The sequence below is a fragment of the Mesoplodon bidens genome (genome assembly GCF_964165515.1).
Source record: "Mesoplodon bidens genome assembly, chromosome: 2".
NCBI classification, from domain to species: Eukaryota; Metazoa; Chordata; class Mammalia; order Artiodactyla; family Ziphiidae; genus Mesoplodon; species Mesoplodon bidens.
The window spans coordinates 69,041,534-69,059,863 of record NC_138177.1 but is presented as its reverse complement, the minus strand read 5'-3'; the positions used below and the strand labels follow the sequence as shown (position 1 = coordinate 69,059,863).

The 18,330-nt window shown below is 39.5% G+C and overlaps 1 protein-coding gene across 3 annotated transcripts in view; it reads right to left on the bottom strand.

Annotated features, from left to right (window-relative positions):
• Positions 1 to 17,260, bottom strand: part of SLAMF6 (SLAM family member 6) — a gene marked incomplete at its 5' end in the record, with an annotated part of 29,949 nt that extends 12,689 nt beyond the window's left edge. For all 3 annotated transcript variants that reach the window (XM_081224217.1, XM_081224218.1, XM_081224219.1), the window contains one exon: positions 17,158 to 17,260. In XM_081224217.1, coding sequence (XP_081080343.1) covers positions 17,158 to 17,260 — 103 coding nt within the window. The remainder of the gene's footprint in view (positions 1 to 17,157) is intronic.
• Positions 17,261 to 18,330: the final 1,070 nt, after the last annotated feature.

The window sequence follows — 18,330 nt, the reverse complement described above, 5'->3', positions numbered from 1 at the left end:
GGATTATGCTTATTATCTCTGTATTCCTAGCATTTAGCACAATTTTGAGCTCAATAAATGTTAAATTGATAGAGATAAATGCTTTATAAGAGAACAAATAGTGAAAATGATGGGGTAGAAAGGGTTGGGGGTTGTCAGAGAACACTTCGCAGAGAAGGTAACATTGTAGTAGAGTTTTGAATAAAAACAAGAAGTTCTCCATTGCTTGATTATTTCAAGAATACCCAGCTGTTTCTTTGCTCTATTGTTCCCTTTGCCTGAAATACCTTGCTCACATTTTCCCATCTGGTGAGCTCCTATTTATCCTTCAAGGATAAGTTCAAATATTTGTTTGCCTTTGCTTATATTTGTGGGGTTTGTATTGGTACAGGGGAGGAGAAAGGAGTTTGTGGTGGGAGAAGAGGAGAAGTTATAGAAGGAGGAGAAGGGGTTGGTAGAAGTAATTCCCTGCAAGTCTAAGAAAAAAAAGAAGATAAGAGTCACTGTGCTTAATGAAGGTGAAGGTAAGAAGTTACTGAAAAAGTTCAAAGGCTCCTCTGAAAGACTTTGGACTGAAGGAGAGCTGCTTTGGGACCCAGATGATGTGGTGTGGCCCAGAAGGCACAAGAAGGCCTTTTTCTCTACTCTGTCTGGGATCAGCACTGATGCTTTGGGAATGTCCTGGGTCAGCATGTTTGGCATGAATATCTATGTTCTCTGCAGAGCACTGAGGTCTTCTGTAAGTGGTTCAGCTGGCAGCAGATTTGGAGGACTAGAACCAGAAAAGAGTAAGAATTGGGAGAATGCCTTATGACCTTAACAGAAGGCTGCTTTGTGGGCCAATGTGAAGCATCCCGTAAAAGTCACTGGGAGCCACTTGGAGCATGGGGGTGGTGCTGAGGCCCATACCCTGGTGTGGATGTTCAGTCAGCAGAAATTTGGGATATGTTTGTTGACATGTTTCACTCACTCTGGAAACATGAGTAATGTATCAGTCAGCTCTTTATGCCCCCAGAATCTGGCCCAGGGAACTTGGAATACTAAATAGGTTGAGATTAGAATGTAAAGTGCCTTGAATGATTTTTTTTTTGAATGTATTAAGGAACATGGAGTATTTTTGAGAAATGCGAAGAAATAAAGAAAGCAGGTAAGGTTGAACTGATTCTGAAAAAGAGAAAAGTCAGAGAAACTTTGGGATATCTAACCTAGGGGAATGGCTTAGGCCTAGGACTGGCTTAGGCCTATCTATAGGAAAAAGAGATACAGTGGGTTGTTTCAGCTCAGCATGAAACAAGTTCAGAAGGAGGGTAGGGGCTGATTTCTCAAGAGATTTAATAGAGAAGGGAAGAGATATATAAGGCAGGATCTTGAGTAAGACAAGTGAAAATGAAAATACAACATACCAAAACTTACAGGGTGCAGCGAACACAGTGCTCAGAGGGAAAATTTTTTCTTTGAAAAGATCAGGAAGATTGACATACTTTTAGCTAGATTAATTGAGAGAACAATAGACAAGGCTCAAATTACTAAAATTAGAAATGAAAGAGTGGACATTACTGCAGACCTTATAGAAATAAAAACGATTATAAGAGAATATTATGAATAACTGTATGGCAACAAATTAGATAGCTTAGATGAAGTAGACAAATTTCTATAAACAAACAGATTACCAAGACTGACTTAAGAAGAAATTAAAAAATCTAAGAGGACCTTTAACAAGTAAAGAGATTGAATCAGTAATCAAAAACCTTCTGGCAAAGAAAAGTCCAGGACCAGATGGTTTCACTGGTGAATGCTACCAAGTATTTAAAGAATAATTAACGTCAATACTTCTCAAACACTTCCTCAAAAAAGAGAAGAAAACACTTTCTAATTCATCCTATGAGGCCAGCATTACCTTTACCAAAGCCAAAGATATCATACACACACACACATGCACACACACACAAACTATGGACCACTATCCCTTATAAGCATTGATGTAAAAACCCTCAACAAAATATTAACAAACTGAATCCTGCTGCATATTAAAAGGATTATACACCACGACTAATTGGAATTTATTTCAGGAATGCAAGAGTGATTCAACATATGAAAATCAATCAATGCAATATACTACATTAATAGAATTAAGGAAAAAAGACACATGATCATCTCAATTAATACAGAAAAAGCATTTAACAGAATCCAACACTGTTTCACACATAAGAATCTAAGAATAGAAGGGAAATTCCTCACCTTGATAAAAGGCATTTGAGAAACCCACATCTAACATTCTATTCAAGAATGGAAGGGACTTCCCTGGTGGCGCAGTGGTTAAGAATCCACCTGCCATTGCAGGGGACACGGGTTTGACCCCTGATCTCAGAAGATCCCAAATGCCATGGAAAACAAAGCCCATGCACCACAACTACTGAACCTGTGTTCTAGAGCCCATGAGCCACAACTACTGAGCCCGTGTGCCACAACTACTGAAGCCTGCATGCCTAGAGCTTGTGCTCCACAACAAGAGAAGCCACTACAATGAGAAGCCTGCCTACTGCAATGAAGAGTAACCCCAGGTCACTGCAACTAGAAAGAACCCACCCACAACAACAAAGACCCAATGCAGCCAAAAATAAATAAATAAATAAATAGATTTTTTTTTTTTTTTTTAATGAAAGACGGAAAGCCTTCCACGTAAGGCCAGGAACAAGATAACAATGTCTACTTCCATCACTTCTATTTAATATTGTACTGGAAGTTCTAGTTACAGCAATTAGACAAGAAAAAGAATAAAAGGTATCTTAATTGGAAAGGAAGAAGTGAAACTATTCCTATTCACAGATGACATGACCTTATAGATAGAAAATCCTAAAGAGTCCACAAAAATAGATTGGTTCAAAACAGTGGAGTAGAAGGACATGGTCTCACCTCCTCTTGCGAGAGCACCAAAATCACAACTAACTGCTGAACAGCATTGACAGGAAGACGCTGGAACCCACCAAAAAAAATTCCCACATCCAAAGACAAAGGAGAAGCTGCACTGAGACAGTGGGAAGGGCACAATCACGATAAAATCAAATCCCATACCTGCCAGTTGGGCAATCCACAAACTGGAGAACAATTATACCACAGAAGTTCTCCCACTGGAGAGAAGGTTCTGAGCCCAATGTCAGACTTCCGAACCTGGGGGTCTGTCAGTGGGACTAGGAATCCCCAGGGAATCTGACTTTGTGAAGGTCAGCGGGATTTGATTGCAGGACTTCCAAAGGACTGGGGGAAACAGAGACTCCACTCTTGGAGGTCACACACAAAGTCTTGTGTGCATGAGGACCTGGCTAAAAGAGCAGTGACCCCCATAGGAGACTGAACCAAACCTACCTGCTAGTGTTGTAGGGTCTCCTGCAGAGACGGGGGCAGCTGTGGCTCACTACAGGGACAAAGTCACTGGCAGCAGCAGTTCTGGGAAGTACCCACTAGTGTGAGCCCTCCCAGAGGCCACCACTAGCCCCACCATATAGCCTGTAGGCTCCAGTGCTGGGTCACATAAGGCCAAACAACTAACAGGGAGGGTAAACACAGCCCCACCCATCAACAGACAAATGGATTAAAGTTTTACTGAGCACAGGCTCTGCCCACCAGAGCAAGACCCAGTTCTACCCACCTCCAGTCCCTCCTATCAGGAAGCTTGCACAAGCCTCTTGGATAGTCTCATCCATCAGAAGGCAGACAGCAGAAGCAAGAAGCAATCCTACAGCTTTCAGAACAAAAACCATAGTCACAGAAAGATAGACAAAATGAAAAGGCAGAGGACTATGTCCCAGATGAAGGAACAAGATAAAATCCCAGAAAAACAAGATGAAGTGGAGCTAGGCAACCTCCCAGAAAAAGAATTCAAAATAACGATAGTGAAGATGATCAAGGATCCTGGAAAAAGAATGGAGGCAAAGATTGAGAAGATGCAAGAAATGTTTAACAAAGACCAAGAAGAACTAAAGAACAGAGATGAACAATACAACAACTGAAGTGTAAACTATACTAGAAGGAATCAATAGAAGAATAACTGAGGCAGAAGAACTATCATTATTCTGAATTCTTTTTCAGGTAGACTACCTATTTCCTCTTCACTTGTTTGGTCTGGTGGTTTTTACCTTGCTCCTTCATCTTCTGTGTGTTTCTCTGTCTTCTCATTTTGCTTCACTTACTGTGTTTGGGGTCTCCTTTTCACAGGCTGCAAGTTTGTAGTTCCTGTTGTTTTTGGTGTCTGCCCCCAGTGGCTAAGGTTGGTTCAGTGGGTTGTGTAGGCTTCCTGGTGGAGGGGACTAGTGCCTGTGTTCTGGTGGAGGAGGCTGGATCTTGTCTTTTTGTTGGGCAGGGCCATGTCTGGTGCTGTGTTTTGGGGTGCCTGTGACCTTATTATGATTTTAGGCAGCCTCTCTGCTAATGGATGGGGTTGTGTTCCTCTCTTGGTAGTTGTTTGGCATAGGGTGTCCAGCACTGTATCTTGCTTGTCATTGAGTGGAGCTGGGTCTTAGTGTCGAGATGGAGATCTCTGGGACAGCTTTTGCCATTTGATATTACATGGAGCTGGGAGGTCTCTGGTGGACCAATGTCCTGAACTCAGCTCTCCCACCTCAGAGGCACAGGCCTGACACACGGCCAGAGCACCAAGACCCTGCCAGCCACATGGCTCTGAAGAAAAGGGCAAAGAAAGAAAGAAAGAAAAAATAAATAAATAAAATAAAAGTTATTAAAATTAAAAATAATTATTAAAAATAAAAATGTAAAGAAAAAAAGAAAGAAAGAAGAGAGCAACCAAAACAAAAAAACAAATCCACCAATGATAACAAGTGCTAAAAACTATACTAAAAAACAACAACAACAACAAAATAACGGACAGACAGAACCCTAGGACAAATGGTAAAAGCAAAACTATACAGCCGAAGTCACACAAAGAAGCATACACATACGTATTCACAAAAAGAGAAAAAGGAAAAAATCTATTTATCTATCTATCTATCTATCTATCTATCTATAAAAGGAGGAAGAGAGCAACCAAATCAATAAACAAATCTTCCAATGATAATAAACTCTAAATACTAAACTAAGATAAACACAAAGCCAGGATCAAATTAGACGCAGAAAGCAAACCCCAAGTCTACAGTTGCTCCCCAAATCCACCGCCTCAATTTGGGGATGATTTATTGTCTACTCAGGTATTCCACAGATGCAGGGTACATCAAGTTGACTGTGGAGATATAATCCACTGCTCCTGAGGCTGCTGGAAGAAATTTCCCTTTCTCTTCCTTGTTCGCACAGCTCCTAGGGTTCAGCTTTGGATTTGGCCCCGCCTCTGTGTGTAGGTCACATGAGGGCGTCTGTTCTTTGCTCAGACAGGACGGGGTTACAGTAGCAGCTGATTAGGGGGCTCTGGCTCACCCAGGCCAGGGGGAGGGAGGGGTACGGAATGCCAGGTGAGCCTGTGGCGGCAGAGGCCACTGTGACGTTGCAACAGCCTGAGGCGTGCTGCGTATTCTTCTGGGGAAGTTGTCCCTGGATCACGGGACCCTGGCTGTGGCGGGCTGCACAGACTCCCGGGAAGGGAGGTGTGGATAGTGACCTGCTTGCACACAGGCTTCTTGGTGGCTGCAGCAGCAGCCTTAGCATCTCATGCCTGTCTCTGGTGTCTGTGTTGATAGCTCGCACCTGTCTCTGGAGCTCACTTAGGCGGTGCTGTGAATCCCCTCTCCTCATGTACCACTAAACAATGGTCTCTTGCTTCTTAGTCAGGTCCAGACATTTTCCCAGACTCCTTCCCTGCTAGCTGTGGGGCTTCAGGCTGTGTTCATGCAGCCAACCCCAGTCCTCTCCCTGGGACTTGACCTCCAAAGCCCGAACCTCAGCTCCCAGTCTCCACCCACCCAGGCTGGTGAGTGCTGGTCGGCGCCGATTCTGTGTGGGAATCTCTCCACTTTGCCCTCCACACCCCTATTGCTGCACTCTCCTCCATGGCTCTGAAGCTTCCCCCCGCCCATCCCCCATCTCCACCAGTGAAGGAGCTTCCTAGTGTGTGGAAACTTTTCCTCCTTCACAGCTCCCTCGCAGAGGTGCAGGTCCCTTCCCTATTCTTTTATCTCCGTTTTTTCTTTTTTCTTTTGCCCTACCCAGGTACGTGAGGAGTTTCTTGCCTTTTGGGAAGTCTGAGGTCTTCTGCCAGCGTTCAGTAGGTGTTTTGTAGGAGTTGTTCCACATATAGATGTATTTCTGATGTATTTGTGGGGAGGAAGGTGATCTCCATGTCTTACTCCTCCACCATCTTGAAGGTCTCTCTGGCATGATATATTTAAAATGATGGAAGGGAAGAACCTGCAACCAAGAATACTCTACCCAGCAAGACTCTCATTCAGATTTGAACGAGAAGTCAAAACCTTTACAGACAAGCAAAAGCTAAGAGAATTCAGCACCACCAGACCAGCCTTGCAACAAATGTTAAAGAAATTCCTCTACACAGGAAAGAGACTAGCAACTTACAAACAAAGAAACAAACAAAAGCAATAACTACAAAAAAATCTTGCACATATATAGACTGATATATCAAAACCTCATGGGAACAGCAAACCCCAAAACTGCAACAGATACCCACACACAAAAGAAAAAGCAACCCAAACACAACACTAAATACAGTCATCAAATCACAAGAGAAAAGAACAAAAGAGGAAGGGAAGAAAAAATACCAACAAAAACAAACCCAAAACAACTAAGAAAATGGCAATACGAATGCACATATTGATAATTATTTAAATGTAAATGCATTAAATGTGCCAACCAAAAGACATAGACTGGCTGAGTGGATACAAAAACAAGACTTGTATATATGCTGTCTACAAGGGACCCACCTCAGACCTAGGAACACATATAGACTGAAAGTGAGGGGATGGAAGAAGTTATTCCATGCTAATGGAAACCAAAATAAAGCTGGAGTAGCAATACTTATATCAGAAAAAATAGACTTTAAAATAAAGACTGTTATAAGAGATAAAGAAGGACACTACATAATGACCAAGGGATCAGTCCAAGAAGAAGATATAACAATTGTAAATATATATGCACCCAACATAGGAGCACCTCAATATATAAGGCAAGTACTAACAGCCATAAAGGGAGAAATCAACAGTAACATGATAATAATGGGGGACTTTAACACCCCACTTTCATCAATGAACAGATCATCCAGACAGAAAATCAATAAGGAAATGCAGGCCTTAAATGACACATTAGACCAAATGGACTTAATTTATATTTATAGAGCATTCCATCCAAAAGCAGCAGAATACATATTCTTCTCAAGTGTACATGGAACATTCTCCAGGATTGACCACATGCTGGGCCACAAGGCAAGCCTCAGTAAATTTAAGAAAATTGAAATCATATTAAACATCTTTTCTGATCACAACGTTATGAGATTAAAAATAAACCACAGGAAAAAAACTATAAAAAACACAAACATGTGGAGGCTAAAAAATATGCTACTAAAGAAAAAATGGATCATTAAAGAAATTAAAGATGAAATTAAAAAATACCTAGAGACAAATGAAAATGAAAGCACAATGATTCAAACCCTGTGGGATGCCTCAAAAGCAGTTTTAAAAGGGGAGTTTATAGCAATACAATCTTACCTCAGGAAACAATAAAAATCTCAAATGAACAACCTAACCTTACACCTAAAGCTATTAGAGAAAGAAGAAGAATAACAACAACAACCCCCCCCCCCAAAGTTAGTAGGAGGAAAGAAATCATAAAGATCAGAGCTGAAATAAATCAAATAGAGACAAGGAAAACAGTAGCAAAGATCAATGAAACTAAAAGCTGGTTCTTTGAAAAGATAAACATAATTGATAACATTTAGCCAGGCTCATTAAGAAGAAAAGGGAGAGGATTCAAATCAATAATATTAGAAATGAAGGGCTTCCCTGGTGGCGCAGTGGTTGAGAGTCCGCCTGCCAATGCAGGGGACATGGTTTCGTGCCCCGGTCTGGGAGGACCCCACATGCCGTGGAGCGGCTGGGCCCATGAGCCATGGCCGCTGAGCCTGCGCATCCGGAGCCTGTGCTCCACAACGGGAGAGGCCACAACAGTGAGAGGCCCGCATACCACACACACACACACACAAAAATAATAATATTGGAAATGAAAAGGAGGAGTTACAAATGACACCACAGAAATACAAAGGATCATAAGAGACTACTACAAGCAACTGTATGCCAATAAAATGGACAACCTGGAAGAAATGGAGAAATTCTTAGAAAGATATAGTCACCCAAGAATGAACCAGGAAGAAATAGAAAATATGAACAGACCAATCACAAGTACTGAAATGGAAACTGTGATTAAAATACTCCCAAAGAACAAAAGTCCAGGACCTGATGGCTTCACAGGTGAATTCTATCAAACATTGAGGGAAGAGCTCACACCTATCCTTCTGAAACTGTTCTGAAAAATTGCAGAGGAAGGAAAATTCCCAAACTCATTCTATGAGGCCACCATCACCCTGACACAAGACAAAGATACCAGAAGAGAGGAAAATTACAGGCCAATATCACTGATGAACATAGACTCAAAAATCCTCAATAAAATACTAGCAATCTGAATCCAACAGTACATTAAAAGGATCATACACCATGATCAAGTGGGATTTATCCCAGGAATGCAAGGATTTTTCAATATCCACAAATCAACCAGTGTGATACATCACATCAACAAATTGAAGAAAAAAAAACGTGATCATCTCAATAGATGCAGAAAAATCTTTTGACAAATTCAGCACCATTTATGATAAAAATTCCCCAGAAAGTAGGCAAAGAGGGAACATACCGCAACGTAATAAAGGCCATATATGACAAAACTATAGCTAACATCATACTCAATGGTGAAAAGCTGAAAGCATTTCCTCTAAGATCAGGAAAAAGACAAGGATGTCCACTCTCACCACTTTCATTCAGCATAGTTTTGGAAGTCCTAGCCATGGCAATCAGAGAAGAAAAAGAAATAAAACGAATCCAAATTGGCAAAGAAGAAGTAAAACTGTCTCTGTCTGCAGATGACATGATGCTATACATAGAGAATTGTAAATATGTTACCAGAAAACTACTAGAGATAATCAATGAATTCCGTAAAGTTGCACAATGTAAAATTAATACACAGAAACTTGTTGCATTTCTATATACTAACAATGAAATTCAGAAAGAGGAACTTAAGAAACAATCCCATTTACCACCACATGAAAAAGAATAAAATACCTAGGAATATACCTACTTAAGGAGAGAAAAGACCTGTACTATGAAAACTGTAAGATACTGATGAAAGAAATCGAAGATGACACAAACAGATGGAAAGATATACCATGTTCTTGAATTGGAAGAATCAGTACTGTTAAAATGAAAATACTACCCAAGGCAATCTACAGATTCAATGCAATTCCTATCAAATTACCAATGGCAAGTTTCACAGAACTGGAACAAAGAAAATCTTAATTTGTATGGAAACACAAAAGACCCCAAATATCCAAAACAATCTTGAGAAAGAAAAATGGAGCTGGAAGAATCAGGCTCCTTGACTTCAGACTATACTACAAAGCTACAGTCATCAAAAGAGTATGCTGCTGGCACAAAAATAGAAATACAGATCAATGGAACAGGATGGAAAGCCCAGAAATAAACCCACACACCTATGGTCAATTAGTCTATGACAAAGGAGGCAAGACTACACAATGGTGAAAAGACAGTCTCTTCAACAAATGGTGTTGGGAAAACTGGACAGCTACATGTGAAAAAATGAAATCAGATCATTCTTTAACACTATACACAAAAATAAACTCAAAATGGATTAAAGACCTAACCTATAAAACTCCTAGAGGAAAACATAGGCAGAACACTCTCTGACATAAATCGCAGCAATATCTTTTTTGATCCATCTCTCAGAATAATGGAAATAAAAACAAAAATAAATGAATGGGACCTAATTAAACTTAAAAGATTTTGCACAGCAAAGGGAACCATAAACAAAATGAAAAGACAACCTACAGATTGGGAGAAAATATTTACAAATGATGTGACCAACAAGGGATTAGCCTCCAAAATTTACAAACAGCTCATGAGGCTTAATATCATCAAAACAAACAACCCAATTAAAAAAATGGGCAGAAGACCTAAACAGACATTTCTCCAAAGAAGACAGACAGATGGCCAACAGGCACATGAAAAGATGCTCAACATCACTAATTATTAGAGAAATGCAAATCAAAACTACAATGAGATATCACCTCATACCAGTCAAAATGGCTATCATCAAAAAATCCACAAACAATAAATGCTGGAGAGGGTGTGTAGAGAAGGGAACCCTCTTACACTGTTGCTGGGAATGTAAATTGATACAGCCACTATAAAGAACAGTATGGAAGTTCCTTTAAAAACTAAAAATACAGCTACCATATGACACTGCAATCCCACTCCTGGGCATATATCCAGAGAAAAACATGGTCTGAAAGGATACACCCCAATGTTCATTGAGGCACTGCTTACAATAGCTAAGACATGGAAGAAACCTAAATATCCATCAACAGAGCAATGGATAAAGAAGATGTGGTATATATATATATATATATATATATATATATATATATATATATATATATATATATATATATATATGTATGTATATGATGGAATATTACTCAGCCATTAAAAAGAATGAAATAATGCCATTTGCAGCAAAATGGATGGACCTAGAGATTGTCATACAGAGTGAAGTAAGACAGACAGAGGAAGAAAAATATTGTATGATATCCCTTATATGCAGAATCTAAAAAGAAATGATACAAATGAACTTATTTACAAAACAGAAACAGACTCACAGACTTAGAGAATGAACTTATGGTTACTGGGGGGAAGGATTGGGGAAAGGGATAGTCAGGGAGTTTGGGATTGACATGTTCACACTGCTATATTTAAAATGGATAACCAACAAGGACCTACTGTATTACACAGGGAACTCTGCTCAATGTTATGTGGCAGCCTGGATGGGAGGGGAGTTTGGTTGAGAATGGTTACATGTATATGTATGGATGACTGAGTCCATTTGCTGTGCACCTGAACCTATCACAACACTGTTAATCAGCTACACTCCAATATAAAATAAAAAGTAAAAAAAAAATCCACAAAAAACTATCAGAGCTAATAAATGAATTAAGCAAAGTTGTAGCATAGAAGATCAATTTACAAAACTTTACAATTACAACACATATTTTTAAAATTGTAAATTTACAATTGTATATTTTTAATTTGTATTTTACAAATACACATTGTATTTTGTGTATCTGTACACAAATCTGAAAAGAACAATCTGAAAAGGAAATTAGGAGAACAATTCCATATATAATAACATCCAAAATAATTAAATATCTATGAATAATCTAGCCAAGGAGATTCAAGACTTATACACTGAAAACTATGAAACATTTTGAAAGAAATTAAAGAATACCTAAATAAATGGAAAGACATCCTATGTTCATGGATTGTAGGATTTAAGATTAAGTATTTGGCAATACTACCCAAAGCAAGTTACAGATTCAGTTCAATCTGTATCAAAATTCCAATGACTTTTGTGACTTTTTTTTTCATAAATAGAAAAGCCATTCTTCAAATTCATATGGAATTGTAAGGGACCCCAACTAGCCAAAACTATATTGAAAAATAAAAACAAATTGGAGAACTCGCACTTCCCACTTTAAAAATTTTCACAGCTACATTAATCACATGCCAGTGCATTGCTGCTATCAGGATAGACATATAGATGTCTATATGGAATTGAATTGAGAGTCCATAAATAAACCCATACATTTATGGACAATTAATTTTTGACAAGAATGCCAAGATCGTTCAATGGGGAAAGAATGGTTGCTTCAACAAATAGTGCTGGGAAAACCGGATGTCTATAAACAAAAGAATGAAGTTGAACACCTACCTCACACCTATACAAAAATCAACTCAAAATGTTTCAATGACCTAAATATGAAAGCAAAACATTATGAAACTCTTAGAAGAAAACATAGGGGTAAATTTACATGATCTTGGACTTGGCAATGAATTCTTAGATATGACAACAAAAGTGTGAGCAGGAGAAGAAAAAATAGTTAAATTAGACTTCATCAAAATTAAAAACTTTTGTGCATCAAAGGACATTATCAAGTAATGAAAAGAAAACTTACAGAATAGGAGAAAATATTTATTAATCATATATCTGATAAGGGTCTAATATTCAACGTAGTTAAAGAGCTCTTATAGCTCAAAAAAAAGACAAATAATCCAATCAAAAAGGGACAAAGGACTTGAATAGACATTTCTCCAAAGAAAATATACAAACGGCCTATAAGCACATGAAAAGATGCTCAATATCATTTGTTGTTAGGGAAATGCAAATCAAAACCACAAGACACTTTACATGTACTAAGATGGTGATTAATAATAATAACAACAATAATAATAGTAAATAATTGGAAAATAAGTTTTGGTAAGGATTTGGAGAAATTAGAACCCTTATACATTGCTGGTGGGATTGTAAACTGGTATAGCCACTGTGGAAAAACTATTTAGTGATCCCTCAAAAAATTAAGTACAACATTACCATATGATCCAGCAATTTCATTCCTGGGTATATACCCAGAAGAATTGAAAACAATACTTGTACAAAAGTCTTCATAATAGCACTATTTGCAAAAGCCAAAAGGTGGAAACAACACAAATGTCCATCAGTAGATGAGTGGATAAATAAATATGGTACACACATACAATGGAATATTATTCAGCAATGAAGAGGAATGAAGTACTGATACGTGATACAATATGAATAAACATTGAAAACATTGTACTAAGTGAAAGAAGTCAGACATAAAAAGTCACATGTTGCATGACTTCATTTATATGAAATATTCAAAATAGGTAAACCCATTGAGCCAGAAATCAGATTGGTGTTTGAAGAGGGATAGGGGGAAGGAGAAATGAGAAGTGATTGCTTAATGGGTACAAGGTTTTCTTTTGGGGTGACTAAATGTTTTGCAGCAATAGAAGTGGTGGTAGCCCAACATTGTGAATTTACTAAATGTCACTGAATTGTACATTTTAATATTATTATTTTGTTTTGTGAATTTCACCTTAATGAAAAAAAGAAAGACAAAAATTTTGTGTGCACATGGAGACACAACTAAGGCTAGATCTGTAGTGGGAGGCTGAAAACTGGGAGGTGTGAAAGGCTGGCAGTCCAGTGGGCACAGACCACAGATTCTGAGAGGTGGAAAGACACAGTTGTCCTTGAGGATAGTGACAAAATATAAACAACTCTCTGCCTGTGGTGAGCAACAATAAACATTTGAAGGTGTGGATGGTTAGTAAGAAGTAGATAATGCTGCTCAGGGGAAAGGGAGTCATTGGATTACAATCTCTTAGAAGAAGAGCCTGTAAGTTTTTGACTCAAAACATCAGAATCATTTGGTTGGCCCATGTGTATTGGCTGTACATATATTTACTACCACTGTTCTCTCTTCAGCATCAGAATACCTGTATCTGCTTCTTGCAAACACACTTGAAGAATTTGTTCTTATTTCTCCATCCCTCCAACCCCACTGTGACTAAAGTCTCATGAGTGTGGTTCATGAAGCAGCATTGAGGTTGCCTGGGAGCCTGTTATAAATGCAGAATCTTAGTCTCCATTCCAGAATCAGCATTATAATAAGATTCCCTAATAATTTGTATGCATATTGACATTTGATAAGTAAGTTCCCACCTATAAAGAATAAAACGGAGAAGCAAATGAGATTCATTTTCTCCAGGGCATGATAATGTCTGATTTCAGTTATACCAATTGGGATTATTTCTTAACATGGTTTATCTTTTCAGATACATTTCTTAAAAGGAGCAAGTTATGGTATCCAGCCCCTTGAAAGAATGTAGGCTGGCATGAGTCATCTTCCTTCATGCTTGTTTTCAAGATTGATTTTATTTGTGCCATACTCTTGTCGCAGTAGTTTTCTTTCCCTTCCTTAATCACTCCAAACTCTTCCCTGTACCAGGGCCTTCACATATGTAAATCCCACTGCTTTGAATGCTTCTTCATTAGACTCCTCCCCTGTTTGACTTCTCATACTCTTTAAATATCAGAGGAGATGCTACCTTTCCAGAAAATCCATTCCACATCACCTCATCCAACGCAGATCCTCTTGTTTTTCTCTCCAGTGGTACTGAAACCAAGAAGGACACTGTGGGGACTCCTGGGCATGGAAGGCTTTATGTCCCCCATTTCTTGTTTGTAGGGAATAGACTCCAGCCTCCATGACCTTCCCTGAGTTCCAAAGGGCAGATTATAACAGTTGCTAATCAAGGAAGAGAGGGGATGCAGAGACGAGAGAGGAGCAGCCAAGAAACAATAGTACAGCCTTGGGACAGGGTCCTAGTTCTGCCTCAAGGGTTAAACAACAATATCTTTGAGCTCTTCTACAGAACTAAAACCCCCAAAATGGAAGATATCAACATTCTTCATTCCAGATTTAAGGGACCAGAGAAGTTCTTCAAGAAGTCCACCCGAGGCCAGATTAAAGGAACCATAGAAACTCAACAGATTACCTGAGACCAAATTAAAGGAGTGCAGGTTCTGCACACACCCTAAACTTATCAGCAATCCCAACCTTGAACCATTGCTATAAAACTCCTCACCAGGGCTTCCCTGGTGACACAGTGGTTGGGAGTCCGCCTGCCAATGCAGGGGACACGGGTTCGTGCCCCAGTCCGGGAAGATCCCACATGCCGCGGAGCGGCTGGGCCCGTGAGCCATGGCCGCTGAGCCTGCACATCCGGAGCTTGTGCTCTGCGGCGGGAGAGGCCACAACAGTGAGAGGCCCGCATACCGCAAAAAAAACAAAAACAAACAAACAAAAAAACCCAAAAACCTCCTCACCAAATTGTCCCAGGTTGGGACACACAGTTTTTGAGGACAGGAGCCTGCTGTGTCTCCCTTGTCTGGCAAAGCAATAAAGCTACACTTTTCTATTTCACCCAAAACTCTGTCTCTGAGATTCAATTCAGCACCAGTGTACAGAAGCCAAGTTTTTGGCATCAGTACCCTGCTTATTTTCTTCCTAGCATCACAGTTTATAATTGTATATACATTTATGTGAATACATAACTGTGTATAAACTAACTAGCAGAGTAAAGTGGTTATGAACACAGACTCTGGAGCCAGGCTCCCTGATTTCTAACCCTGGCGATCACTGCTTTCCTCCTGGACCTCAGAACACCTGCAAAACACATTCAAGTATGTTTCTTTTCTGCACCATCCCCACTTCCCCCATAACAGTGTGACATTAAGCAAGTTACTTAAGTGTTGTATGCCTTCTTTCCTCTTCCTTAAAGTGAGGATAGTGTATATTTCATAGGGCCCTATGAGAAGTATTGATGGGAATGAGGAGAAGCAGGGGAATTTTAACCTGAGGACATTCAGAATATTTAATTCTAGAGATGGGTTCAATTTTGCAAGTAGGCAAAGACATGGGTCTCTGCTCCCACGCTGGGGAGTGGCTCTTGAATGTGTAAGTGAATTCTCCCTCTTTCTACATCTTATCCATATTTCCCAAGTTTCTGTCCTCCTTACACTTTTCTCCTTAACTTCATTTATTACTTCTATGCTGTGACTTCTAAGCTTCCAGCCTCAGCTCTACCTCCAGTCCTAAATTTCCAGCTGCTTTCAGGAAATCTTCTCATGGATATCACACTAACATCTTAAAATTAATAGCTCCCAAATAGAAATCACCTTCTCTTCATGGCTGCTCCCTCATCCCCACAACTTTGTAACCTTCTTTGGCTACTCTGAAATTTCATCCCCCTCCCCAGTATTTCATATTTCCTTTCCCTGCTTGATTTATTTCATTCTTATCATTTATCACTATCAAATATAATATTTCACTTATTTATCTTGTTTATAGTTTGTCTCCCCTGCTAAAAATTTAACTCCATGAGAGCAGGAATTTTTGCCTCCTTTGTTCATGGTGTATCCCCAGGAACTAGAACAGTGCCAGGCATCCAGTAGGTGCTCAATGAATATTTATTGGACGACAGTGAATTCTCTTCCCCCCTAATTCCCATTGCCAGTTAATCTAGTTAATTCTACATCTATGATGATTTTTGCTTCTGTCCTTCTTTCTCTTGTGCAGCTACCATGTTTATTCAACTGTCACTGTTCCTCAAAAATATTGCAAGAGCTTGCCACCTACTGGCTAATGAAATTTGGGCAAATTATTTAAAAAGGGGATAATAATAGTATAGACTCATAGAACTGTCATAAGCCTTATGTATATGATGTATGTACAGCATTTGACCCAGTTCCTGGAACAGTATGAGCCCTCAATGAATATTAACTATTTTTATATACTACCCTGGGCTAGTTCTGGGCTAGCTTTCCTGTTTTGTCTTCTGCCCCATCTTATACTTTGGCGCCAGTTGACCACTTGTGATTCTCCAAACCTGACATGAACCTTCATGCTTTCCATGGAATGGACAGCAGGGAATGAGAAGCAGGCAGGATCAGAGAATTCCTTTCTGTCTGCCAAATTAGGTACTGCTGGATTAGATAGCCCCTGATTTGCCTCAAAGGAAAAGAAAGCTGGAGAACGCTTTTTATCACAGTAAGCAAAAACTGAGAGGACTATTTCTAGTGTTTTAGTTGGGTTCAGAAATTTCGGCTAAGCTGAACCATAGAGTTTCAATATTTCCAATGAAGATCGTGAGGCTCAGGAGGAACGTGTAACCTACCTGTGATACCACAGTAAGTAAGAAGGCTTCTTTTCTTAACTTTAGGTCTCCTTATACCACAACATGCTGGTCATAAACCCCAAACAGTCTTGTCTCATAAAATCACATTTCCCATGCCCCAGCAGATAATTCACTTAAATGAAAACACAGTTGAAGCTGTTAACTCTGAACCATCTCAGGCCATAAGCTTTTAGGTTGAGAGGCAATTTATCAGGCACCACTGTGAGCCCCACCAGATCCCTTGGCAGAGAGACAGACAGACACCTATAAATAGGTGATTTAGATTGAGCAAGCTGCACAAAACCAGGAGTGACTCATGACTACATGGGTCCGCTTCAGCATTTACCTGGGCCAAGGCAGAAGACAAGCGTGGACTGGAACAGCCAGATCATGCTCTTAGCAGTGGAGAATGGTGCTGGAGACCTCAAGGCAGGCAATGTTCTTGACATTCTCTCATAAACTGAAAGTGCTTCTACTGAAACTGCCTTCTTCCTCTCAGAGGCGTGGCAAGGCCTTCTTCCCACATACAAAGAGTCCCAGTTTTATTTTATTACTCTTTTTACTTCTTTTCTGAGCAAAGTGCAAAAATCTTGTGTGTGATGTGAATTGGAATTTTCACTATCTATATCCTTTTTTCTTTCTTTTTTATGGTAGTAAAACAACCTAAATTACATATTGTGGTTAGGCAACCTAAAATTTACTGGGTTTTTTTTTGAATTTTATTTTATTTTTTTATATAGCAGGTTCTTATTAGTTATCCATTTTACACATATCAGTGTATATATGTCAATCCCACTCTCCCAATTCATCACACTCCCACCCCCAACCCCCTGCCACTTTCTCCCCTTGGTGTCTATATATTTGTTCCCTACAACTGTGCCTCTATTTCTGCCCTGTAAACCGGTTCATCTGTACCATTTTTCTAGGTTCCACATATATGCATTAATATACAATATTTGTTCTTCTCTTTCTGACTTACTTCACTCTGTATGACAGTCTCTAGATCCATACACGTCTCTACAAATGACCAAATTTCGTTCCTTTTTATGCCTGATTAATATTCCATTGTATATATGTATCACATCTTCATTATCCATTCATCCATCAATGGACATTTAAGTTGCTTCCATGACCTGGCTATTGTAAATAAAGCTGCAATGAACATTGGGGTGCATGTGTCTTTTTGGATTATGGTTTTCTCTGGGTATATGCCCAGTAGTGGGATTGCTGGGTCATATGGTAATTCTATTTTTAGTTTTTTAAGGAACTTCCATACTGTTCTCCATAGTGGCTGTATCAATTTACATTCCCACCAAGACCGTAAGAGGATTCCCTTTTCTCCACACCCTCTCTGGCATTTATTGTTTCTAGATTTTTGAATGATGATGGCCATTCTGACCGGTGTGAGGTGATACCACATTATAGCTTTTTTTTTTTTTTCGGGTATGCGGGCCTCTCACTGACGTGGCCTCTCCCATTGTGGAGCACAGGCTCCAGACACGCAGGCTCAGCGGCCATG